A 27137-nucleotide genomic window follows, 5' to 3' on the forward strand; every position below is an offset into this window, starting at 1 on the left:
ACGGCGGCTTCAGCCATTTCCCCGAGGCAAGGCCTGTCTCCGGCCTGCAGGCCCAGCTCTGGGCCCACCCCCAGGCGGGAGCACCCCCAGGCGGGAGCACCCCCAGCCCGGCCCCGGGGACCGCCACGGGCCGCAGCGAGGCCCCGGGGCCGCCGGGGCTCCCCGCGGGCCCGGTCCCACTTGATTTCGGGGTTCCCAGACCCCCGGCCCGCGGAACCGGGGCTCGCCCCCCACCCCCCCCCAACCCCGTCCCGGGTCCGCCGGCACCAGCAGGGGGCGCCCGCGGCTGCGGGCCTCGCCCGTTGACGTCGCCATGGCAACGCTTGCTGCCTATGCCGCCGGGAGGGGGGCGGGGCTGGGGTGGAGGGCGTCGCCGCTACGTCGGCGCGCGCTGCGCGGCGACGCTCGCGGGGGCCGCGGCCGCTGATTGGCTTGATTTGAATCGCAGCGGGCGCGCGGGCGGCCGGTCGGAGGCAGCGCCGAGCTTGAGCGGCAGCGCCCGCCTCTATCGCGACTTTCGGCTCCTCCCGCCTCGATCGCAACTTTCGGCTCCGCCCGCTGCGGCTCTCCGCGACATGAAGGCGGCGTAAGTCGCCCCCCCACCCCATCAACCCCCTCCCCAGCCCCTGTCCGGCGGCGGGGCCCGGCCCGGCCCTCATGCCTCCCCCCTTCTCCCAGTAGGGCCAAGACGCCGCGGAGGCCGGCGGTGAAGAAGCCGTCCAACCCCAGCCTGAAGGATCCCGTGGGGGTGAGTGGGGAGCCGCCGGGCTCGACTGAGGCGGGGGCGCTGGGCGGGGAGGGGGCGCTGGCCCCCGGTGGGGGTCGGGTCCCTGGGGGCTCGGCCTGCTGCCGCCCCTCGGGGCTGCTCTGAGGGACGACGGGCTCTGTGTGTGTCCCCTGCCCCGTCCCTTCCCCAGGTCTACTGCAGGGTGAGGCCGCTCAGCCGCCCGGACCAAGAGTGCTGCATCGAGGTGATCAACGAGACCACGGTGCAGATCCACCCGCCCGACGGATACAGGATATTCCGCAACGGGGAATACCGGGAGGTAACGGCCTGGGGCGGGGGGGGGTTGGGCAGCGGGGAAATCTGCGAGCGGGTACACTCTGCCTTGGAGCTGTGAGCAGCTGAAGGGGCTGCCTGCAATTAGGGAATCGAGGTCCTTTTCCTTGCTGTGGCTGTTTTCCGCTGGCTTGGGGTGTCTCCTGCAGTGTGCAAATCAGCAGTTTGCGCACTTAGAAAAGCGAATTTTCAAACCCAGGAAACCATCTAGAGCAAAAATGCACCCTTAGCCATCAAATATATTCTCCATATACGACAAGGCTGCTTCTCCAGGGCGGAGGAGGAGGGTGAAAAGAACAAAGGCAAAGCTGGCAAACATTTAGACTGCTCAAAGGACCTTTCTATGTAGGATTAATTGAGAGAAACCAGCTCTAAGCTAAACCAGACACAAATGAATTAACGGTTGGTTTATCCCAAAATTAAGTTGGGCAAAACCCAATAAGTTTCCCTATTTGCAGAATACGGGGGGTGGGGGGTGAAGCTGTAGGTTATGTGCACAAAGTGGTGAAATGTCATGAATTGTGGAAGAGTAGGCAGCGGGTCACGGGTTAGTTCATATGGTTACTTGATCAATACAAATGTTTACTAGAAAAGGAGGCTTTAGGTCAAGCATACAGAATGAGGAGCCAGAGTATTGTAGCACAGAATATGATTTGGTAGTGCAACAGTTAACTGCAGGTTGCCAACACAGTGCTGTAACTCAAAATGTTGCAAGGTAATGGTGTTTCTAAGGGGGGGGGGGAGTTAGTTGGGATGTTGAATACTTTGTTTCTGATTTCAGCATGGGAAATTCTTATAGGAAGTACATAAAGTGATCTTCAAAGGCTTAAATAAAATAGGCAAAGATTAATTAAAAGTTTGGTAAACAAACCTTTGCTCAAAAACTTACAATTCAGATATTTATATACGGAGGTGTTTTGATTGAAAAGTGACCAGATTCATCAAAATTAAAAAAAAGTATACTGAAAACCTATGACTGGAAACTGAGGCTAGGCTGGAAAAAGACACAAGCTTAAAACAAAATGATTAAATACTGGAACAACTTGACTGTGGCCACTGTGGGTGTTCCTTTGCCCCCAGTGCTTGTGTAGATTATGGTTGAAGCACAAACAGAAATTCAAGCTTGAAGCTGTAAATTGTGAGACTCTCTAGTCACTGGGATGCCAGACTTTGTGATCCTTACGGTTATTTCTGAACTTGAGCTCTGTGAAGATGAGACAGTTGCTACTCTTCATTATGCACAGCTTATTCCCAGAATAGTTACACTGGAGCAACTGCCCATGTTCAAACACTGGTATAATCCTAAAGTAGAATCTTTATCATTCTGGTAAGCTGATGAAAAGCAGTTCTAAGGTATGAAACAACAAAGCACTTTGAAACAATGGACTTCTTAAAGGGGAACTTAAGGCTTAGGACAGTGTATCTTCTTTTCTTCAGACACAGTATTCATTTAAAGAAGTGTTTGGCACCCTTGTTGTTCAGAAGGAGCTCTTCGATGTAGTGGCTAAACCTCTAGTGGAAGATCTCATTCGTGGGAAAAATGGTAAGCAAGTACTTATTCTCTGCCACTTTTCTGTATGTCTACCATGCAGTTTCTTATATTGCTATGATTTCATATGTCTCAAGGTTTCCTAGCTTGTCTAGGTAAAAACATGTACACCTTGTTTGCAATGAGAATATCTCCCCTATACAACATCCTTGGGAGGTCTTCCTGCCTTTCATTACTTCTAAGCCTATTTACCTTTGTTTTGAAGGGCATGTTACTTGTGTCAAGCTCTCATCTTTTTGTACACCTTTAACTGGAGAAGCTTTTTTTCTGCCGAAAGGGATGACTTACCTGCATAAAGACTGACCACAGAAATCAATTTGTAGGGCTTGATCTCCTGGGCATGGTTTAATATCGTGGTGCTTGTCCTTGCAGTATCTGGCTTATGTCAGACTCCTCAGTAACAGTCATAACAAATGAGCCCTCTACACTTGGGACTTAGTGGCTTCCTTCCATTTTGGCTTACAAATGCTCTCTCCCCAGAGAGGATGATAGGTACTGTCAGTTATAGTTGAAGTGGCTATCAATGAGATGCAAATACTAGTGATGACAGTGGCTTTGATGGGCTGGAATACTTAACTGTTCAAAAGGAGTCATTGTTTTTTCCAAATACATTTGACACTGGGAAAGACAGGGCATGTAGTTATAACTGAGCTTTCTTTTGAGACAGCAAGCGTGACGGCATGACTTTCCTGTCCCTCCTAGGTCTCCTTTTTACATATGGTGTGACAGGCAGCGGGAAAACACACACCATGACAGGATCTCCTGGTGATGGAGGACTTCTCCCCCGGTGTTTGGATATGATCTTCAACAGCATAGGACCATTCCAGGCCAAGCGATTTGTGAGTAGTTTTGGACTAAATTCTTCATGCCGCTGCTTAAAACAGCCTATAAACTCTAGACAAAATGTTCTGTTCAAAGTGTTTATCTCCTGTCTAGTCATGTGACTGGAGCACTTTAATAAGAAAACCAACCAAAAAACCCCACCCCACTGCCATGGGATGTGGAGAGTAAGGCTAAGGAGGCAGGCGTAGCAGCTAGGAGGGATGTTTCATGAAGATGTAAAGTCTGGCTATCCTTATAATTGCCGCTCACTCTTTAATTAACTTTTTTAAAACAATAAAAAAGGAAAGAGGAAGCTGAGTTATAGAATGAAATCCTGCCACAAGATACAAAAGCCCCAGGAAACCATAACTAAAATAATACAGGGCATGATGATGTGAGGCTTTTCTTGTGGTCAAATATCTCTGGATTTTGGGTATCTAAATATATTTGTAATAGTACTGAAAGTCTTTTCCTTGGTAGCATGCTAGCTTGGGAGCTTTTAAGAAATACTGTTATCTTGGAAATACCTATTATCTGTCAGATCTACTTTGCTTTAGCCAGTAGATCAAGCATTAGTGAGGGGCATGGTATTTTCTGGTTGCTAGACAGCTTGATCAAGTAATTTGTTTTGCTGGCTAACACCTTATGTTCTCTAGTGTTTTTCATTATATTGTCTAAACGTACTCACTGCTCAGGTTTTCAAGCTTGATGACAAGAATGGTGTGGATGTTCAGTGTGAAGTAGATGCTCTATTAGAGCGCCAGAAAAAAGATGCCATGCCTGTTCCAAAAACTCCATCTGGCAAGTAAGTAAAGTAACTATTGTAACATGCAGAATGAATTTAGTCAATGTAAATGTTGTTCTGGAATTGTGGTTTTAACTTACCTTGGTCTCTATCCTTCCCTTGAAGAAAGAAAATAAAAATATTAATGGAAAGCTAGTATATTTCATGTGGTTTGAGCAATTGCATAATTAAGTATTTAGATTAGAAGACTTAGAATCAGGCAACAGAAGTCTATTTTTTTGTACCTGTTAACCCATGAGTAAAATGCTGTGACTTCACTGAATAGGAATACTGTGAAGTTAAACTTGGGGATATTTTGCTAAATAGTGGGATTTCTGAATGGAGGATAGAAATGCTGACTATCCAGGAATTTTGCAAGGCATTTCTTACTGCAGCTGAGTACAGCGGGTGTCAGATGAAAGTTTATCTACTTAAACTTTTCAGAGTGCTTTTTTTAATCTAATGAGATTGGATGCATTGTTGTTAATTGCTAGTGTGAGCACTTCCATACTTAAATCACGCTATCTGTTAGTAGACTTGCTTTTTAACTGTATAGTCCCTGTCTGACATGTTAGCTAGCTGTGGATGCTCCATTACAATCACTTATTGCGTGTGCTCAACAGGCGGCAAATAGATCCAGAATTTGCTGATATGATCAATGTGCAAGATCACTGCAAAGTGGAAGAAGTTGATGAAGATAATGTCTACAGTGTCTTTGTCTCCTATATTGAGATCTACAACAACTACATATATGACCTCTTGGAGGAAGCTCCCTTTGAGCCTATAAAACCAAAGTTAGTTTTATGCCTACTATTACTCCTACTTCAGTTATCTTTTGGGGGGAACTATAGTGTTTTTACAGCTGTAGTCTTGGTGAGTCTGGTTCAATTTATGGGAATCACCTAAAAATATCATGTGAAAAAGGTGATGGCAGAGGAATCCAGACAATAGTATTTAAGTGTGCCAAGTACTGATGGTTGTTCTGTTCCTGCTAAGACTTGGTGCTGCCTTCCCCATTATAATGGGAGATTAATAAGTAAATATTTAATTTGTTAGGCAGTGTGTTGTATCCCACTGAGATTCTAAGTCTATTTGTGCTATTCTGTGAGTACTGTTCCTAGCAGGTGACTGCAACTTGTAGAGTAAGCCACTCCTCAGCTGACACTTTTCCTGGAAACAGCGTATTGGGCAAAAGTAGCTATTTTGTTGTTGCTTTACAGTTAATGCAAGTTTGCATATTATTTCACTCAATGTTAGTAATTTCCATAAAAACAGAAATGAGTTGTCTTATAAATGAAATTCTGGGTATTTTTTGGAAAGGTGTGTATTTGGCTGATGTCTAAAATCGGTAAATCTCGAGACTGTTGGAAAAAACAGTCTGCAAATTGAACTTAGAATACATTTTTTTAAAATTCTAAATCCATTAAAGAAAACCCTATGCCTGTCCAACAGTACATGTGTTAATTAAAGAGTTGGCTGATTTACAAAGACTATCTACAGCAAAACATGCTATGTCTCTGAAACCTCAAAAGCTGTCTCCAGGGTACTGATTTGAAAAGGGTTTGAATGTCTGTGAATGCTTTTTAAAGAATAAAAAAATTATTTGGTTTAGTATTGTGCTTATGTCCAAAAATCAGCCTACAGAGAATCTGGGATTATTTCTATTTATGGAAACAACAGTATAATATATATGACAAGATTTTAGACACAAGCTGAATGACTTAATATTTTTAACCCTGTCTCTTTGGTAGGTGGAACAATTGCAACACTCCTGTGCGAAATGGTGACTTTATGTATGTGCATAAGCATATTATTCCCAATATTGAAAAGTGGAATTTCCTATTAGTAGAAGCAGAAAATAAATGCAGACTCCCTATCTCTTCTTGCTTTACTAGTGAATATAGAACGCTGTTGAAGCCATCTTGCTTCTGTATGCATGTAGAAAAACAATAGCTGCCACCCAAACCCATGATTTCCAATAAGAATTGCAATTAAACCTAGCTTCTAAATTAAAGCAGTAGCTGAAGTGTAACTAATCTTGGCTGAATGTGTGTCCATGTACTTGTACTTCCTCTTCCACCTGCTGTATGGATAATTGACATGTCCAGTCTGAATTTTGTACTTAAACAAAGGAAAATTTGCATGGCATGATGTTGTACAGAAAACTCCACTCAATTTTAGTGTTCTTTTGTTTGTCCTCCTTGTCCTTAAGACCTCCACAATCCAAAATACTTCGTGAGGACCAGAATCATAACATGTATGTCACAGGATGCACAGAAGTAGAGGTGAAATCTACAGAAGAAGCTTTTGAAGTGTTTTGGAGAGGTAAATCTTGGAATATAACTTCTTAAATTCAGTACAGATGTGTAATCCTTTATGGTATTATGCTTAAAGCAGAATTGGCTTTGCCAGGTGGCAAGTCTGTTAAATAAAACAGTTTTTTGGAGGGATTGTTTTTGTTGTTCTAAACAGGTCAAAAGAAGCGGCGTATTGCAAACACTCAGCTGAATCGAGAATCTAGTCGCTCTCACAGTGTTTTTATAATAAAGTTGGCTCAGGCACCCCTGGATGCAGATGGAGATAATGTGCTACAGGTGAATTCCAGGGGAGGACATTAAAATGAGAGCTCTGCGCGCGTATGCATGTATATATGTAGGTTAGAAAAGGTGGTGAGCCTTGCAGCATGGCCTACTGAAAGAGTTACTGTGTCTTGAGCGTTAGCAATTTCACTGTGAAGGAAATCAAAGTTATTAAAGTACAAGTCTGTGACAGAATGAAAGTAGGGCGTTAAAATAGAGTGCAAAGCTGCTTATTCCTTTGATTTTTACCTCTACTTCTTTTGAGCAAAAACTGCTAATCATAAACTTGAAGGATTTGAATGAGCACAGAGCACAGCTGTTATATCTATCTTGTGGCCCAAGAGAGAAGGGATCTGCTAAATTTGTTCACGAAAAAAGCTAGTGGTGCACAGCTTCTTGCACTAAGGGCTAGAAAAACACCCTCAGTCTTTATTTAAAGGCGCAATACATATTCTTTTTAAGTGTGCATGCTGGTTTAGGTTTGGGGGGTGGGGTGTCATCGTGTCCCTGTCCCCCCCGTCCCCCCCATCCCCCCCCGTTAGAAGGAATATAGAGCTAATCATTAGCCTAACATAATTTGTTTTCTGTAACAGGAGAAAGAACAGATCACTTTAAGCCAGCTGTCTTTAGTTGATCTGGCTGGAAGCGAAAGAACTAATAGAACAAAAGCTGAAGGTAACAGGTTGCGAGAAGCAGGTATGTACCACCTTTTACAGAGCCTGGTAATTTTACGTGCTAATATATGCTCGTATTAGTCTTGTCTCCTAGTAAACACATCATAGGAAGAATTGAAGGGCTCTGTTATGATGTTCAGTTGTCTGATCTGATGACCTTAAATCCTCCAGTTTGGAAACCGGAAGTTTTTAGTAGCAGTTATTCTGATACTCCAGTTAATTAGAGTAGTTATATTTGTTACAAATAACTTAAGTCCAGGGAATTTATTCTTAAGTAAACTGCTAAATAATTTGGGAACATGATCCGAATGGCTGCTTATAGAGTTTTTTGTCTTGTGTTTGGTGTGGTTTTTTTTTTAAGGTAATATTAATCAGTCACTAATGACATTAAGAACATGTATAGAAGTTCTACGGGAAAACCAGATGTATGGAACAAATAAGGTATGCAACCCATTATCTAATTATCTATTGATTTGATGAAGATCTGGTATAATGAAAGCTTACTAGATCTTTCATTTACTTTATTTTAAGATGGTTCCATACAGAGATTCCAAACTGACTCATCTCTTCAAGAACTATTTTGATGGTGAAGGAAAAGTGCGTATGATTGTGTGTGTTAACCCTAAAGCTGAGGACTACGAGGAAAGCTTGGTAACTTCCTTGCAGATCTTACCTCATTCCTTCCTCTTTTTCGTGTTTATCACTGAATTCTTGTACTTCAATTTTTGTTGCTTGGGTTCATCAGGTAATCAAATACAATATTGTAGGGCAAATGTGCCCTCTAAGTCTTGTTTTTCCTCTTAAAAATGACAACTGCTACTTGCTTGTAAAATAGGAAAAGTTTCTCTTATCTGCAGAAGTCCAAATAGCCACATTTAGGTGCTTAATCCCTACTATGACAGTACTTGCAAAACTTCAGCTATCTGCACAGTCGGTTTCATGGTTTCTTGGGACTGAGGTCGGGGAGGTATTATGGGAAGGTTTCTGGATGCTCCACTTTAGAATCACAAGCTATCTAGCTGGGAACTACTTGAGATTATAGCTTGATAATGTCTCCTCTAATATTGACCTAAAAATATCACTTTCAAACTTACATTGGACTGCTTCTGGTTAGTTTTGTTGTTAAGCTTGCTTTTGCTCTTTTGTAGCAAGTCATGCGCTTTGCAGAAATGACCCAGGAAGTTGAAGTTGCAAGACCTGTTGATAGACCACTCTGTGGCTTGACACCAGGACGGCGCTTTAGGAATCAGGCCTTCAGAGAGGAACTCTCCCGGAAATTGGAGATGCGGGGTGGCCCAATAAATGGAGGTAAATGCTGGAATGCTAGGAGATTACAGCACAGTTTTTCCTGTTAGGAGTTGAAGGCCATATTAAAGCAAATTATTTGAGCCTTGGAACTGCAAAAGGAACTTCACTTAACTGCTAGTTGTGTGCCTTCCCTGCAATAGGCATTGCTCTTCTCATACTGCAGTGCTACTTGTAGTATAAACACAGTTGCTATGTATGTCTTGAGGTAATTCTTTGTTATTGGTGATGAGCTGAATTCGTGGTTCCATTATTGCAGCTCCTGCAAGGAAATTGGGCTGAAGATGATATTTTGATGTTTCTGTATGTTTAGGGCCTACTTTAGAAATCAAGAGGTGCCTGGAAGTTTTATAAAGCAATGAATCAGGAATGACACATTTAATTTTTTCTCCACACTGTTATCTCCTCTGAAAATTTCTAGTTATCGTTAATTATTCTAAGTTCTGTCTGCTTCGTGGTACTGTGGAATGAATGATCTGTGGGTGTGCATTGTCAAATGGAATTTTTCTGTTCTGTAGCTTGCTGACAGACTTTCTTGGCTTTAATCTTGCAGAAACAGAAGAGCAATCTGTTTCAGAAATGTTTTTGCAGAACTTTCCTCCATTGCCTTCATGTGAGCTATTGGATGTTAATGATGATCAAACACTTCCAAAGCTTATTGAAGTCCTGGAAAAACGCCATAAACTACGACAAATGTTGTCAGAGGAGTTTGCCAAAAACGGTAAGAATTTGAGTATCAGTGTGGAACTAGATATTTTTTTTTTTGGCGCCCTTATTACTGCTACTCAAGGGATCTCTTCTGTGCCAACATGAGATAAGAATCTTGTCTAGATTGATCACTTAAAACCCCCTTCTTTTTTAGGTAATGAAATAGCTGGTAGTGTTAAATTGGTAGGAGAAAAACAGAACTACTTTTGATATTACAGAGATACGGTGAGAAGATAAAATATCAATTCTCTTGCAGTGCTTGCATTTAAAACAATGCTGCAAGATTTTGACTCAAGTATTGTATCCAAGGAAAACTATATTCAAGGGAAACTGTCTGAGAAAGAGAAAACAATAGCAGGACAGAAAATGGAGCTAGAACGCCTGGAGAAGAAAATTAAAACTTTGGAATACAAGGTCAGTTTTTTTCATTGTCTAAAACTAAGCACAAAACGCATTTTCTATGTACCATTTAGCAAGCTTCGGGACATCTGAAGTTGCTTGCAAGATGGATATCAGAAAAAAGATTAGTATTTTGTGGGGAACTTTACTGAACACTTAGTTTATTGGCTTTTCTTATGAGTTAAGACTTTTCTTAATACATTAAGAAGGGCAACTTAAAGTTGTAAAATTTCTGAAACCTTTTGGAATGTGGACTATTTCTCTGGGTGTATTTGTATAACAGCTAATACATTCTAATATATGTTAACAGTCAAATATAACTAGCAATTCTGGGCTTAGATGGTTGCACTTCTAAAAAGCATAGCCAAGTCCTTCCTCTCTTCCTCCAGATTGAGATTTTGGAGAAAACTGCAACGATTTATGAAGAAGACAAGCGTAATCTTCAGCAAGAACTAGAAAGCAAGAGCCAGAAATTGCAACGTCAGGCTTCTGACAAGCGTAGGTTGGAGGCACGATTGCAAGGCATGGTGGCAGAAACAACCATGAAATGGGAGAAGGAGTGTGTAAGTACACTGCCATATTTATTAGAAATGGGTAATGGAGCAATGCTGGGGGGGGCTGGCTGGCTTGTTTTTGTGATGGTTTTTTATATAGTGGTACCATTAAGAATGGAGGTGTGTTTGGCTTTAATTATGGACGTGGAACGGACATTTTGAACTTAAATTTTAAATTTTATAAATATGGTATGATAAGATAAATTCCTCAAGGACTTTCGGTGTAGTTAGAGCAGCCCTCTTAAGCACTGTGTCACTTCATTTCAATGTCTAGAATTTGTTCTTTTGGGTTAGTGGCACTCTAACTAAGGAGTGATTCCCTTGTTCTGTGGGTTCTCAGTAGAAGCCTAGTGACAGGGTTTCCCCTTTATCCTCATGTAAACTCTTGCTCAGCAATCCACTTGACAAGCAATAAGGAAAGGAAATCTGAGGGATTAACTTTTACTACTGCAGGACTGTTTACTACTTCAGGATGATTGATAGAACTATAGTTAGACATGTTTCCATTTGTCATAATTTAGGAAGCAAAATGGTTATGGCATCAAATGTATTATTTTATAATCTGGAAAGTCTTTAGCTTGATATGTCGTTATCTCCAATAGCTTGTATCTCAGTGGGGAAGAATTTCATTCCACGTGGAATATAAAATTCCCTTCAAACCTTCAGCACAATTGCTTGTGCTTTCGTGTAACGTAATTCATGCTTGTCGTCACTTGTCTTTGTAGGAGCGTCGTGTAGCAGCAAAGCAGCTGGAGATGCAGAACAAACTTTGGGTCAAAGATGAAAAACTGAAGCAGCTGAAGGCTATTGTTACTGAACCAAAAAATGAAAAACCAGAGAGACCTTCACGGGAGAGAGACCGAGAGAAGCCTGTTCAGAGATCAGTGTCTCCTTCACCAGCACCTGTAAGTTGCCTTTAAAACACTTCTTGATATAGGGAAAAGCATATTTATAAGAATGATCTGAAGTTCAGGCCAATTCTCTTTAGAGGCTAGAAAATAGTTCCCAAGCACGGAATTTGGATAACTTAAACTTGCTTTGAATTCTTTGTCTCCTGTTGTATTTATCAGTGCTCTTTATTTGTGCTCCTACCTTTTAATGCTACTCTAGTATTGGAGGAATAGCTGATTCTTAATGCTGTCACTGCAACACAATACCTCTCCAAAACAATAAGCTTGAATAGCTGAATTGGCATCCTGCACATTGTCAGTATTCATTGTTTTATTGCCTTATAAGTTGACAGTTCTGTATGTTTGCTAATTTCTTTCCTGTTCTCTCTAGCCTTCTAGTAACTTTATTACTTGGGTCCCTAACAGCGGCACATGAGCAACCCGCAGGTGCACAGACGTTCTAATTCTTGTAGCAGCATTTCTGTGGCATCCTGTGTTATGGAATGGGAGCAGAAAGCCCCTTCGCACAAGCATACCAGTGGCACTTCTAATGCAAGGAGTAGACAACAAGAACCAGAACAAAGTAGAGACTATAACACCTCAGACAGAAGGCGAGGGATGTGCTGGACTGGAGTCATTGAGGTTCCCAGGCGTAGAGATGAGCTAGAAATAGAAGAGGATCAATGCTGCAGGGTTAGTGCTGCTCCTGTCAAAAGCTAAATGTAGCATTGCTTAGTCTGACTTAAAAGCTCATTACAACTGCTCCCTTACATTGAGCACCCCTAACATAGATTGGAGTTTTCCCCTAAATGTATTTCTCATAAGACAGTACTGTTTTGAAATTTAGTCTACTCATTCTCTTTGACTTCTTAACTTGACATTTGGAAACTCTTTAAAAGCAGTGTGTGTATTTCTTGCTGGCACCTTGATGGCACTGGTAAGGAATGCTGAACTAGCTAGACTTTTTCTCTAGCTATGAATGTCCTTGTGTTTTAACTTGTGTCTGTCTCTTCAGATCTATCTTGCAGCCTGTAATTTACCATAGTCTGTTTGGGCAGCTTAAAAGGTGGTCTTATAAGCCATATCTGCAAATGTCTACTGGACATAGTGCTTGGACAAACATCTTGCTTGTGTGACTGTTAACTTTCACTCTCTTAGAATAGTCTTCCCTAACTTTCACATCTGCATTAACACTGGGGACTTTGCTTACAGGTGGGAGACTTTTTCTTCATTAAACTGGTGCATGCAAATGGTTGTATTGGTGGTGTCTCTGTCACATTATAGCAGTGTCGCAGTGGCTCAGGTAAATCGAAGAGAATTGTACAACTCCAGCCTCTTGAGAGAGCTTCTAAAGAGGAGGAAAGTTTATCATGGTACAATTCATTTTTGAGAGTATTCTCAAGATCTCTGTCACTTGCTGGGCCTTTGAAGTCAGGGACATGCTTTTAAGCAAATGCTATTCCAACTAACTAATACATGAACCACTGTCAGCAGAGTAAGGGATGTGGTCTCTGCCACAGTAAAATGTGACCAGTAGTAGCATGCCCTCTCCTTACAACATAACTTCTGAGGCAGCTTGGCAGAATTGTTTCAAAAAGTTGTCAACGGAAATAAGTACTTGCCCACTAGAAATGGGGGAAGAAAAGTACTGAAGTGTGTTTTGTGTGTTTGGGTTTTTTTGGTTGTTTTTTTTATTTTAATGGAAGATTTTTTGCTGAAAGCCACACTTCCCTATATATGTTTAATTTTTAAGAGCTGCTTTAGCCTTGTAAGAGGTTTATCTGTAGAGGGTAGAGCCAATTTCTTGTCTGTTGGTTAAAGAAATCCTAATTGATGCTCATCATCTGAAAATACAATCTCAAATTAGTGTGTAAATGGAACAGAGAGAGTCTACAAATACTCTTTCAAAAGCCCATTCAAAGATGTTGAAGGGACCCGGGTTTTTGTTTTTAAACAACTTTCCAGAATGTTCTGATTTTCCTGAGCAACTGACAATAACGTTCATAAAATAAAAATACAAGAACTTCAATCATTTTTCATGGATTTCCAACAGCTGAGTTCAGAAGTGATAGTACTAGTGCAGGGGATGCTTCCTCTGCTCTATTTACTCAGAAATGTTATGAGGTCTTGCATCCTTTAGAGATGTTGGCAATCCATACTCAGTCTGCTTCCTTTGCTACCTCAAAAATACATTTTGATTCATGAATGCATCCATGGAAACAAATGTCTCTTTTCTGGTCGGTTAATATGTTTGTAGCAATCTGTTTTGATTTGGAAACTCAGGAGAAGCATTACCGAAAATAATATATTCTTGAGGAATATCCTCCTTGAGGAAACTCTTACTAGGTATGGAATGCAACAGATTGGATATAACACTTACCTAAAATTTACAAGAAATAGGAATTGGCACAGAAATAATCTGTTAATAATTTTATGCAAGGCTTTTGGTAATGGTGCCTTTCAGGATGCACTCTGAAAACACTTTAGGAATAAAGCTTTGATCTTCATACAAACGTATCTTAACCAGACCTGCAAAGTTCCCTTCTGCTAATGATAACCTCAGAGAGATTTACTGTGTGCTGATTTCTTCTGATTCTCTTCCACTCTGATCAGAATGCACCTCCAGTTCGCCTCAGACACAGACGGTCGCGCTCAGCTGGGGAGAGATGGGTAGATCATAAGCCACCCTCTAATCTGCCCACTGAAACAGTCATGCAGCCACATGTCCCTCATGCCATCACAGTAGCGGCTGCAAGTGAAAAGGCACTAGCTAAGTGTGACAAGTATATGCTGACACACCAGGAGCTAGCCTCTGATGGGGAGATTGAAACAAAACTAATTAAGGTAAAGCAAACGCCTTTGTTGTAAATTTGTGATAACCCTGTCAAAACCTATTTCTGGCAATGTATTTGTGCTACAGGCTTACTGGCTTGTGAAAGGGTATGTTTGACTCAATCTTTTAAGAGATTTTATTTGAAAGTTTTGTGCAGTTGGATTTAAGGGAGCTTTTAGAGTCTGAAGATACTTTTCTTGAACTTTGTCATTACTTCATAAAAACCTTTACAAGCTTGTTTATCTCGGTCACTGTTTTCCTTGAAAGTAATTAAGGTGGTTTGTGGGGGTTTTTTTTCCTCTAGTAAAATGCAACAATCTATTTGTAATGAAAGTTTCTTAGACTTGTGGCTGCAGCTAATCTTGTGGAGTCAGTCTTGTTGGAGTGATATTATTTGATTTCCACTAGCAGTATGAGTAAGCTTGCTGCAGTGATGGATGCTCGAATGCTCCGGGACATAATTTCTAGTAGTCAACTGACAAACAAATTGGTGAGACAGCCTACACTTTGAAAGCTTGCAATGTTTGTGTCCCAAAACACTGACTGTACTTACCTAAGGCAAACTGAGACCTCTTCGTGATTTGTAGCAAGACGCTTTTGGTTTATTTTTCCTACAGTCACAGGCCTTCCAATATTGTCTTTTTTTCTTTCTGAGTTTTAAAAAAAAGCTCTCACTCCTGTAAGGTAACCTTGTATGTTCCAGCGATGTTGCCAAAAGCAAAGGCTTGCATAGCTGACCACATATCTGTTCATGCTGTGGAATGGAACTAAGCCTATGACATGTTTTCTGTAGTATTACTTGGTCATCATTATCATACAGAAATCTTTGTCATTGTAGTGACTGCTCTATGAGTATCTTGCATGATCATCAGAATAGATGGTGTTCACTCTTTATTGTCCTGTGTTTAATAAGAGAAGATATACAGTGGGGCAGAGTGTATTTGTGCACATATGCTAGCTGGCTACTAACCTGCAAGGAAATGACAGTTGTAAGCACCTAAGTTTTCATGTGAAACTGGTGCTGTAGCTATCATACTGACCTAGTGACTGTACCTTAACTACTTTAACTGCTTTTGGTTTGCAGGGCGATGTTTTCAAAACCAGGGGTGGTGGACAGGCTGTGCAGTTCACAGAGATAGAGACTCTAAAGCAAGAATCTCCAACTGGGTGAGTTGTGGTCTTAATTTTAGGTTCTGACACTGCGGGAGATATGCAACTCCAATAGTGCATATGTAACCGCTTCTGGTCCAAATAATTGAACCTAAAGTTGTTGCATCTAACTTGCAATCATGTAAGAGTAACTTATAGAGGCTTTATAGATACTGTAGCTGCTTTTGTTGGTCTGCTGCTGAGACCAAGGTATTTATTCAGAAAGTATAAAATGTATTCTCTCCTGTATGAGAATCTGCCAAAATACATGACACTTGTAACTTCTTTTTTTCCCCATATACTACTTTCAGTCGAAAGCGAAGATCATCCCCTTCCAATCCTGACCCACCTGAGGATGCTGCAGACTCTGAGTGGACTGATGTAGAAACCAGGGTAAGCTAAAAAGGAAGAAGAGGGACATCTTATGCTTGGTCTGGATGAGAATTTGGGGTAATGCTGATAGCTAGGTGGGGGGTTAGCAGTGAAGACTGATTTTCTATGTCTTCTCAGTGTTCTGTGGCAGTGGAGATGAGGGCAGGATCAGCTCTTGGACCTGGATATCAGCATCATGCTCAGCCCAAGTAAGTGCAGCTCTCCTTTGTAGCTGGGGTATTGCAGTCTCTTTCCTGATAATATCTAAAGTGAGAACTCCCCTCTTGCCCCCCCCTTGACCTTGCTGCCCTTCCCGCTTTGGATTTGGGGTGCATACCTCCTTAATGCTGTAGGATAAGCAGACTTATTCAATGTTGGAAACTGGTGACAGGGAAGATTGGTAGGAGACTCTAAGCAGAAATATTAACTTGTCTTCTGGGTCAAAGTCTGGCATTCTGTGTAGTGAGCAGAATGTCAAGTTTGATCTTGTGCTATCTTGACTGTGAAAAGGTGGGAACTGTAGGATGCCTAGCAGGTCCAGACTGGCATAGGGTTAGGGATTGCAAAGTCAAGGTACTAAGCTGTATTCCTTCTTCTTCTGCCTCCCTAGCCTCTGTCAGGTGCTGATGCAGTAAAATGTATTCATTTTTATATCTTTAGATAAATTTAAATTAAATAAGGTTACAAATACCTTAGTATTCATTTCAGTATGGTTTAGGGAGGAGGAAACAGAGGCAACTGTGGGATATACCTAATGGTATACTTGAATGTAGCTCATATTCCAGCTGCTACCTACTGTGTAATTGTCAAGGCACCTGCTAAGGAAGCATGGACTCTTGTCATGCTAGAAGAAACTTTCTGCTTTTTCAAGTGCGTAGATAACAGTCTGAATTCCTCAGGGCTGTCTTATTATTCTTTCCCATGGTGGGATCAGTGGCAGTTGCACACATAAATGCAAGCTTACCAAATCAGAAGTCCCAATTTCTAGCAAAAGGTCCAGATGATCCTGCAGTTTGTAAGGCTAGTGCCCAACACTTGAGCCCCCATGTCTAACAAAACACTTTATTGACAAAAGAAATGCTTCAGATAAGATAGTTTTGTTAAACTAGGTGTTGCAGAACAGAATTCAATATCCAGATTTGCCCTCTTGCACATAGATGCTGGCAGTGCTCTGGAAGTCACTTATTCAGCTCAGGGGAATAAAATTTGCAGTTTTGCAAGAGATGTTTACAGGCTGGAGAGGTAAAGAGTTTTCTATGAAGCCAAAATCAACTAAACTTACTGCATTTGGAATCCAAAAAGTTTAGAACTACGGTGGAAGGATATTTTGGAGAGTATCTGAAACCAGTAATCCCTCTTCCAAATAAGGTGACAAATTTGTGCCTCTCATCATGTTAGCATATACTTTGTTACATCTCTTATTAGAAACTGGGACCTGCTCAAGGTGGCTACTACTACTTACAGCCTTGTAATACAGTAGTAAATCCTTTTAGTTTGCCTCTGTGTTGAGTTGGAGCTTGTATTTAAAACTTATTAAATAATTTAAATAAAAATTTATTTTATGCTCATGGTTGTCTAAAAAAGCAAAATACAAGTGTTTCTTGATAAATAAGCTCTTTAGCTTTCTTGTGTTAATTGTTGCATTTCTTAGCATAGGAGGTGTGAGAGACGTATACAGCAGAATAAGTAAATAGGCTATTGACTACTGTTAAGGAAAACTGCTGCTGTGTAAAATCTGAAAGTTGTTTGTGGCTTTTTTTTCTTTCCTTTTTTAGGCGAAGAAAGCCGTGAACTTAATGTACTACTGCGTTGGAATCATCTTGATTTTATCAGACTGATGTAATATCTGCTGCCAGTGATAAACTTGATAAAAACTGCCTTGTTATCAATCACTACAGGCTTATATTTATATAACGGCCTGTGCTAGGCAATGGTTAAATGGGAGGTATTTCTTGCAATCCCAAAGAAGCCTATGTGTGGGTGTGTATATTTTCAATAGATGTAGGGAGGTTCTGCCATTGTGTCCTCTGGACTTCTGAAGAACACCTTCTGTCTCGTATGTATGAAGCTCTTGTTATTAAGCTGTATCTTTATAGGCTAATGACACAAGGCTTTTGCCTTGCGTATTTTTTCTTTTTTTTTTTTTTTTTTTTCTTTTTATAGGGCAAAATACTTCTGTCCTGGTTACTATCCCTTCCTCGTCAGGTCCTCTGTTTTGAAGAGGCATAAATGCTGCTATTTATTTAGATGCAGTAACGCACTTTAAGCGTGTTTCTATGCCATTTCATATTTTATTATAACTAGCAACCGCTTGGTAATATGGATTTCTTCTTGAAAGAATTACCTTTGATTATTTAATATGCATATCGGCTTGTGAAAACATTTCAATCTTCAAACCTTCATAGTAACGAAGCAAGAATACTGATATGATGAGTAATGGTGACTTGACATCAGATCTACTTTATTTTGTAGTGCAAGTAAATAAATGTTTTACATGTGTAGATATGGGGTAAAAGGGTAATTTGCTCACAGGTATGGTAAGAACTTTGTATGTGTTGTTCTGCAAACATGTTAAAATAAATACTTTTATTCAATGGCTCTTGCAAACCATGTTGTTGTTACTTATGGGAATGCTAAGCTACAGAAACTAAGGTAAGTGTCGCAGCATCTTGACTGTGTCTTGTGCAAAGAGCTATGAATGAATGCACTTTTAGGGATACTTCTGAAGTTTAAACCAAGAAATCTGCTTGGATCCCAAGATATGTTTTGGACAACCTTATCTTCATGTCTGCAAATTGCTTTCAAGGGCACTTGGTTCCATTCTGAATGACTGACTGCTTTGTTAAAAGATATTGAAGCTTTGAGGTTTTTCTAGCATAAGAAAATGCTTTTGTTACAAAGTAGTTTAAAAAGCATTTTTATAAAGCCTAGGGGATTTTTTTAAAACTTTTTTTTTTTTTAAGGAAGAAAATGACCAATGTGAGTGCCTGTTCATAGCTGCTATAAACAAATTTATTTTCGGGTAGGCCATGAAAAGGCTTATGTTCTAAAGAAACGTCATCTTTTCCACAGGTCTCCTAGGTCTGCAGCTGGAGCAGAAAGCTGTACAGCAGCAGGAATGGCTAGCGCTGACACTGTCTGCTCTGGTAGTCTTAGCAATCACCTAGCTAAAAGCAGGCTTGATCATAATCACTCTGAGAACACACAAGATGGAGCATCATTATTCTATTGTCTTGAGCAGGCAGCGCTGCTTAATGGTTTCGGAGGCTTTCCGCCTTGGTCTGGGAAACAAGAAGTCCTACTTGAAAAAACTACAAGCTTTGTGTGGCAGGCATGCATTTGTCCAATGTGTGTTCAGGATGCTGGGTGAAGTACAGTTTTGCTTTTATTTGCTGCCTAATTAGTTAAATGTAGTGCCTAAGAACGGAAGAAAAACCAATGAGGGGACAAACCAGCCTGAAGAAACGTGTGGGTTTAAGAGGCTTCTGTGAACTTGAGCTCAACAGGCAAATCCCACGCTGCCTGGCGATGGAGCGGTGGGAAGCCGAGCTGCATGGTGAGCTAATGCCACTAGATGGTGTGGAATAACCATCAGGGGCTGGGGCTGGATCCCTCTTCCTCTGCCCTGCAGGGAGGTAGGCTTTGCCCTGGGCAGGGGGCAGGGAATTCCTTTTTTTCCACCTTTCGGTGTCTTGGGATATCCCTAACTTGGGCAGTGATTCCTTGCTGCCACCCATCTTCCTGCCTTTTGCTGCTACCCTGTGGGAGGATAGGGATAGGAGGGGCAGCCAACAGAAATAATGATGAAAAACTTAAATAAGGCCTATTCTCCTATTTCTGGCATTTAAATTAACTCCTTCACATAGACTAAAATAATTAACCTCCTATTAATGATGAGCAAGCTGTCAAATGCATTATCTCTTTGATTTGGATTCAATCATCCTGTCAGTGTAAGTCATATTGAAAGTGTTACTGGGGAAACCTGGAAGGGAGATGAGAAACTGATACTCAGAACTTTGTAAAGGAAATATAGTCAGCTACAGAGCATGGCTTCATTTGGGTTGCTTCAAAAGCAATGGGAAAGGCATTCTGAATTAGCTCTCAAAATGCTGGTTTTTGTATCAGTGGTGGCAAAGGACACACAGCCAAAGTGTTTGTTTCTCAGTCGTTGCCGAGGTCTGTATTTTGATGTACAATGTTTTGCAAGAGCTTTGCTCAGAAATTTTGTGTTTTGAAGGAGAAAGCTGTTAAGCACAGACAAAACGGTCACTGCAGCCACCTTGTCCTATTATAAAGGTTAATCAAAAGTGCAAATATAAGACCTTGGTGAGGAAGATATCTGTCCTTGCCAGTGCTGTGAGGAAGGTGGCAGCATGGTAACAACTCGTCTCGAGCCTGTGACCTGTTCTTCATGTGCTTCAACTGCCTTTGAGGTCTATCACTGAGCTAACTGTGCTGCCTCATGCCTCCAAGCAGAATTTAAGGGTAGGGTGAAGGCTGGGCTGCTCTTTCTGGCTTGAAGTCTTGACTAGTCATCACCCCTGTGCAGCCTACACAACCATACTGCACGTCCCTCCTATCTTAGTTACGTCTTTAATTACTCAAATGCTATTATTACCTCCTGTGATGGGTGCCATAGATAACTTTAAAGATTAAAACCTAATGAGTGAGAACGAGCTTTGCAAGCTGCCCTGGGTTCATGTTTGGAAAGAAACAGAACTTGGGTGAGGACTCGGGCTCATCTCGTGAAGACTGTTAACTTGGGGGAAGAGAAGACCAGGGGACTCTTGTGGCAGCAATGGCAGGAGGAGCTCAGCGTGCCCATCGAGCTCAGTTTCCTAGCCCAGGTCTAGCAATGCTTTTCCATTAGCAGAGTTGCATTCCGTGCCACTCAATTGCATTCCTCTGAAGTCGTTCTTCATGTCTTTGCGTATTCTTCGCATATTTACCCTCACACATAGTACTGGCAGTGTTTACTCTGCAAAGATTCCTCTAAGACTCAGCTAAGCACACAATTTACTCAGCTAACAAGGGCTGGCATTTATTGTGGGTATCTTTGTGTACTTGTCGTTCTTTAGTCTCCGTTGACATTCAGTGGGAAGCGTTAAAACAAACAGCAGCACGCAGTAGGAGGGTTGCCTATACCAATGCTCCTCTGTGAAATAGCTGAACGAGGCTGACTGCTTGATGTTGGCCAGAGCTGGCTCCCACCAGTCTGCTGTCAGTGAGGATGGAAAAGCCTTTTTGAAGCAAGTGGGCTTTGGGGAAAAATTTTCATCTTTGGAAATTCAGCTTTTTTTTTTTTCTTTGCAGTACATGTATACCTTCCTTTATTTTTCCCTTGAGCTTGCATTGATTGCTGCTAACGTTTTCCAAGAGCGGTTAAGGAAGTAGCCCTACAGAGTAACTTGAAGTCCGTTTCTAGCCGGCAAGCTTTTGGCGGGGCGGAGGGGGGTTAGCCCTGAATTCGTTATTGCCCAATAATAGAGCAATTTATTGGGCTGGAGCGATTTATAGAGCAGGGGCTCTAACCCCAAGGGCATCTTGGGGTCTTGCTGTCAGCAGCAGGAATGTTTGCTCGGGATCTGTTTGCTCTGTGCTTGGTAGGGGCAGCTGCCCACTTGCCTCCCCGTTGGGATGCTTGAACCTGTTGCTGAGGGGAACTCAGTTATACATGGAAACAAAGTAACCAGTGTGATGTAAAGGCATGATAATCTGTGTGATTAGTGCTTTTCTTCATTTAAACAGGGTTCATGGCAGGTCCTTCTTGTTTCTGCCAGTCCTTCTGTCGGCCAACAGGAGCATACCATACTCCAGCATGATGCATCGTGCTATTTTGCAAAGGCTTGTAGCCCTCTGGTGAAAAGCTATTCAGTGCCTTTGTTCTGAGGCTCGTTTCTGTGATTTCTGGTTCATGCAGCTGGAAGCCTGCAAAATTTCAGCACTTCCAGTCAGCTGCTTCTCACTGGAAGAGAGCTGATGAGCAGTGGATGCCCTGCTCTGTGAGCAAGCCTGGTGTCAGAGAAGAATTTCAGTCAGTTTGCTTGTCCTTTAGCTCCTTAGTAAGCCAGCATTTGTCAGGAATACTGAACTGAATTTATGTTTACCTTTTGAGGTAACAAATTCCTACCACAACGGGCTGAAGTCTGCAGCTAACGCTGCCTGATCTTCCTGCCAGTTCTGAATCGTCAGAGTTTCCTGCTGGCAAAAGGTGAAGGCTCTGGACTCTGTTGCCTGTGTTGCTTGGATGTTCTTGGCATTAATTGGCTGCAGCCTCTGCTGAGTAATGAAAAGCAGAAGAATAACATGCAGGCTCAACCTTGAAACTGTAGACACAGTGAGCTGGATTAGAGCTGTTCTTGGACTGGGACTGTTCCAAAGTCTGCCGTTGAAAACGGGTCAAGGTAGGGTATGAAAGTTTAGGACACCAATCTTCTTTCCAGGTCGTGTTCTGCCCCTCTGTGTCCGCAGCAGTGAATCACTGTTAAGGATGTAAGTACCAGAAGCCTGTAGGATTAGCTGAACTCTTCCCAGTGAAGTTAACGGGGTTTTACTGCCTACTTCGCTAGCCTGCCTGCTGCTCTTGCCAAGTGCTTTGCAAAAAAAAAAAAAAAAAAAGGTGCCTGCACTCTGCTGCTGTGAAAAGCGTTCTGGCTGAACCCAGCCTGTGTGCTAGGCAGGCTGCCAGAGAGCAGGGGAGGAAAAAGCTGATACGGAGGAGCCTGTTTGCTTTTGGACCTGGCAGCTCCTGTGCGTGCTTCACACTTGCATGCTGACATGCTCTGACCCTGACCCGAACGGCTACAGCTGTTCTCAGCCTGGCCTCTCGATCGGGGACTGTCAGTCTCCTGATCCTCCTCTGTTGCCTGGTGGAAGCTATTTGCAGAGAGGGATCAAAGGCATGGCCAAAAAACCTGACTATCTAGGGAGGCTGTCTGAAGTGGAAGTCAACTTTTGCTTCGAAGTCATCGCAGAACATCTATGCTTTGGCTGTGCCTGTCAAGCAATGCTGCCTGAAGGCGTGTGAGCCATGCTGGCAGCAGGCAGAGTTGGGCGCTTGGTGCTGCTGCCTTGTCCTCGCTGTGTGATGGGGTGGCAGAATGGGCTGCAGGGGCAGGCGCTGACCTGAGATGTACAAACCTCGGGTTCTGCTGCTGCCCCATCTCCATCAGACGTTGCTCAGTGCGTAACAGGGATGCAGGAATTCATCTGGCTCTGAACAATGCATCTGCCAAAATGCAGGCGGGGATCAGAGAACGGCCACTGCTGGATGCTTGGGATAAACTCACTTTTTAGTGATTATTTTTGCTTTTAATATGCTTTCTCACAGTGAACTGTTTTCTACTTTCCACTCCCTTTTGTGGTCTCCCTTTCTCATGTCCAACCCTGACTATTGCAGAGTGTGTGTGGCCTGTATTGTGGCTCTGTGGTGTGGGCAGTGCTTGCTGGCCTGGGGTGGTCCATGGTGGGGTGGCCTTCATCTCCCCCCAGCTATGTCCACGGTGATGGTCTGAGTGGTAATTAGGGGCTGGGTGTGAAGGCTGAAAGCTGACTCTTAAGAATTTGCTTTAGAATAAGCTTTAGATTGCCCAAAGGAATAAAAATTGGAGTTGCTTTTCTTCTGAGAGGCTTGCTGTTCATGGCACAGCGTGAATAATTATAAGCAATAATACTGGCAGGCACGAGCAACCCTCACGAAATCATGGCAGCAGATGAACCGCTGGCATGTGGCAAAGCCTGTGTTGGCAGAGCGGAGTGGCATTGTGTGGGGACAACGCTGGGAGCAGCGCCTGAGGGCTTGTGGATGACGAAAATCACCTTGAAGCTTACTACTTCAGGCAAAAGCATTGATCTTACCAGGGCAGGCAGCTGATGGCTGGCGTCTGTGACAACTCAGCAGCACCCCTGTCCGAAGGATGGGGCTTTATCCCTATAAACAGGGTAGATGCTTATGTGCAGACGTCCCCCGGCAGCACTGGTGGCCATCCTACTTCAGACAGGACCTGCTCCAGCAGTCTGAATGACATATAAGTAATGGTCTTTTCCAACATGCTGCTCCCTGCTTCCCAGAAATAGCATTTGTCTCCAATGTCTGCCTTGATTTATGTTGAGTTCAGATGCTGTTAAAAATAATCCACCCACATGCTAAAATTATATTGTCTCTGATGATAGTCAGCTTTGTGGACGAAGCACCTATAAAAAGATGAGTAAAAGGGTGTTTGGGTGGTGATGGGGAACAACAGTTGTTTTCTGTAGGAAAGAAGTTTGTCCTTTGCCCAGGCCGGAGCCACTATCCAGGGGCCGGAGCCACTATCCACTGGCACAGTTGGATCACCTTGAGTTAGCTTCCAGGGAAAGGCAGCAGACTGATTCCCAGTTTGCCCCTGCAAAGAATTCATGTTAGGTCCCTGAGACTGGATGTGCAAGAGTTAAACCTATCTTTTAACCTGTGGTTCAGATGAAAACTCTTTAATTAGTGAGCAAGGAGTTTTAGATGGTAGTGGAAAAGCCTCCTCCTGCCCTACCAGCTTGGTTATTCTGGAGCTTTGGATACTTGGATTTATTTTTAAAATACCACGAGCTGCTCTTGTTGTTTTATTAGGAAAAAAACCTGCATGTAAAATACAATTCCCTAGGATAGAATGCTAATCCTCTTATTTCTACACATTTCTGGATGATTAAATGGCTGGATTATTTAAGTAGTGATTTGTTACTAGATTGCATCATCAAGGAGATCTAAGGCATATATATTAGCTTTGGGCCTTTGGCTCTTTACTGTTGAAAGGGGTAGAAGGTGTTCTGCAGACAAAAGCCAGAGAAATTAAATTAAATGAGCATGTGGAGCAGCGGGTCACGGCGAAGCCCCTAAACCCATATTGGCTCACAGCGCTTTAACCTTTACAGTGAACGTGTACAGTAAGTAACATCAGCTTTGCCTAGTAAATCTTGTCTCCTACTGTGTTTCAAAGTGAACTAGCTCTTCTGCTGTACTTGGAAATGTTTTGAAACCATTTGTTAGCTTCTTGGGCTTGGATTAGCCTTTCCCTTGCGCTGCTCCGAGTCCTGGCAGCAGTTTGTACAGCCTCTGCCTGGCAAAGGGAGTGCAGGGGGGGCTGGGGGTCCCGTGGCAGCCCCTCGCTGTGCTCCCCCCTCCCCAAGCCCATGGAGCCGCTGTAGGGTTTTGCCCCAGCACCAGCGGGGCTGCATCCCCACCACGTTGGTGCCGTGGGTTCTGTATGGTCACCGGTCCACGCGCAAGCAGCACAGGGTGGCAGATGGTGCTCGGTCATGTTGTCGCCAGCTCTGCTCCCACCACCCTCCCCTCTGCCTGCCCTGAAACGCCTCCACAACCCCTGTACTCGGGGAATGCAGCCTTTGAAGGACAGCTAGAAAAATGTTGGGAGCAGTTAATGAGGGCGTTGGAGATGCTCTGGAGAAGGGTGGCCACACGGCACCCTGACTTCTCATGGCACAGAGAAAAACAGGAAGACCTCCCATGCTGTGCGTCATCATTTACTGGCACTCCTCTAGACACATGAGTTCCCCAAGGCACAAATGCAGGAGAGATCTATTTGGTGCTTCTGGAAATGCACTTATTGTAGGTTAAACACTGGTGTTGCATGTTCCCACCCGGCTGGTGCAAGAAGAGACAAGCCTGTGCTTGTAAAGAGGTGTGTCAGCCAAAGGTGTCTGGAGAGAGGCGCATCATCTTGGGGTTTGCAATGGAGCACGCTGCCCATCAGGTCTGACAGCCTCCGCAGCACGCAGAGGATGTTCTTCTCGTGTTTTCCTCCCTTGGGTTAAAAACCATGACAGCGAGCGCAAGGACAAACACAGGAGTGAAGGGAAGTGGCTTCACGTACAGAGCTAGCTGGTTTTTGCCTCAATTTGACTTGAGGCACAAAATGTGAATCGCAGCACCCTTTGCTGACAGCACCCATTGAGTCTGATGTTCCTTGGGGGGGGGGGGGGGGGTGCAGAACAAAGAGAAAGAAAAGGGAAAACCTCTTTAGTGGGCAGCTGGAGAAGCAGGGGGTGTCCCTGGAGAAGCGTCCTTCTCTTCTGGGTCCCCAGCCAGGATCCAGCGGTGGGGGTGATGCTGTGAAACATCTCATACCTTCTCCCTGGGACAGCTGCACCCTTCCTCGAGACCAGCTCAGGCTCCCTTTCGGTGGCTTGTTTAACATGCTACCAGCACTGATTGGAATATGCCTAATTAAGCGTGGTTGTTTTGCACTAATCGGTTGTTAAGCCTTGTACGTGTATAGTGTTGGGCAGTATTTAACACATTAAAATGACTTACCCGCTTCTTACCTGCGAGGTTGTGTTTGTTCTAGCAAGCTGCAGACTAAATGCTACAAGGTGAGAGGATCTTGGCGTGGAGTTACACACTGAAAGCTACAATGCAAAAGGTTGAGGAGATAAAGGGAAAATAGGATGGTTTAAATGTCAGTGGCAATCACTTTGACAATAAATCCGGTGCAGCAGTGACTCGGAGCCTGCCGGTGCAAGGTGATGAGGATAAGAGCACTTAGGACGCTGTGGTGTCTGCAACCCCGGCCTCGGGTGCGCGGGTGGAAGGATGTGAGCAGCAAAAGCAGCACACGGAGCTGCGGCTGAAGGACTGTCAGCACTGCAAAGGTTAATGCCCCATCTATGTACCACTTACACTTTGATGCTTTCAGGGTGAAACGAGTCTCCCCCAGCTCCGACCCTGCCCACCGCTCAGGACTGTGGCTGCAGCCCCTCCCCGTGGCCCCTGGGCGCTGGGGAGGGCTGTGGTGTGCTGGGGCACCAGCGCTTCCACACCTCCTTCCTCCCCTGCTCTGAGCCCGGGGGGACCAGCTCGCCCCTGGGTCTGGCGGGGGAGGGAGGGACGGGCAGCTTGGTTGGGTCCTGCCAAGATGCCCGCTGAGTTTTGGAGAGGTGCCTTGCTCTTTGGTGGTGGGTTTGGGGCTCTGCTGCTCTGGTTTTGTTGCACCCTCTAGCTGGAATCCCCCAAATTATTCTCAGCCAGCCCCGTAAGGAGAGACGGGTGTTAAGCAGCATTTTGGTGGATGCACTGCAGACTTTAGTAACGGTATCTGAGTAGTACAGAGGGTTCAGGAAGAAAATTTGTTCACGAAGAAGTGTGGGTTTTGTCTTTAGCTAGAGAAAGGAAGGTAAGCGCACGTGGCTTTGGCTCTGGGTTAGGGGCTAGCAGGTCTGGGGCTCGCTTTCTGTGTGTGATGTGCTAAAATCAATTGGTTTGAATATTTTCAGGGCTATTGGATGGAGGGATGGTAGGTGGCTGAAAATCAAGGAGTGCCATTGGCAGGGTGGGCCTTCTGCAAGGGTTTGGGTTTCTGAGGTTTAGAAGAAGTGGCGTTGGAATGAACCAATGCAAAAAAAAAAAAAAAAGTTGCAATAATAAAAGTGTTTTAAACATAATACTGATATTAAAATGAGTATGAGCAGGA

The 27137-nt window shown here is 43.4% G+C and overlaps 1 protein-coding gene across 5 annotated transcripts; it reads left to right on the plus strand.

The window, feature by feature from the left end:
* Positions 1–402: 402 nt before the first annotated feature.
* Positions 403–18237, plus strand: KIF23 (kinesin family member 23). 5 transcript variants are annotated; one of them, XM_049812820.1, is made up of 24 exons: positions 403–586; positions 679–748; positions 918–1046; positions 2498–2603; positions 3312–3448; positions 4127–4236; positions 4839–5009; positions 5967–6008; positions 6428–6540; positions 6688–6809; positions 7388–7490; positions 7830–7909; positions 8000–8119; positions 8617–8776; positions 9327–9494; positions 9738–9895; positions 10270–10443; positions 11160–11339; positions 11751–12017; positions 13938–14168; positions 15242–15324; positions 15618–15699; positions 15817–15887; positions 17454–18237. In XM_049812820.1, the coding sequence occupies exons 1-24, from the start codon at positions 576–578 to the stop codon at positions 17467–17469; spliced, it is 2904 nt and encodes a 967-aa protein (XP_049668777.1). In that variant the 5' UTR covers positions 403–575; the 3' UTR covers positions 17470–18237. The 5 variants fall into 5 exon arrangements, with proteins under 5 accessions (XP_049668777.1, XP_049668778.1, XP_049668780.1 ...); XM_049812821.1 differs by having other exon boundaries at positions 682–748; XM_049812823.1 differs by lacking the exon at positions 11751–12017.
* The last annotated feature ends 8900 nt before the right edge of the window (positions 18238–27137 follow it).

The sequence above is a fragment of the Accipiter gentilis genome, chromosome 10 (assembly GCF_929443795.1).
Source record: "Accipiter gentilis chromosome 10, bAccGen1.1, whole genome shotgun sequence".
NCBI classification, from domain to species: domain Eukaryota; kingdom Metazoa; phylum Chordata; class Aves; order Accipitriformes; family Accipitridae; genus Astur; species Astur gentilis.

Excerpts from the sequence above, each read along its gene's own strand:
- KIF23 (XM_049812820.1), top strand. Across the intron at positions 6,810-7,387 it reads ATGGAGATAATGTGCTACAG|GAGAAAGAACAGATCACTTT; the intron begins GTGAATTCCAGG and ends TTTCTGTAACAG. Across the intron at positions 10,444-11,159 it reads TGAAATGGGAGAAGGAGTGT|GAGCGTCGTGTAGCAGCAAA; the intron begins GTAAGTACACTG and ends TTGTCTTTGTAG.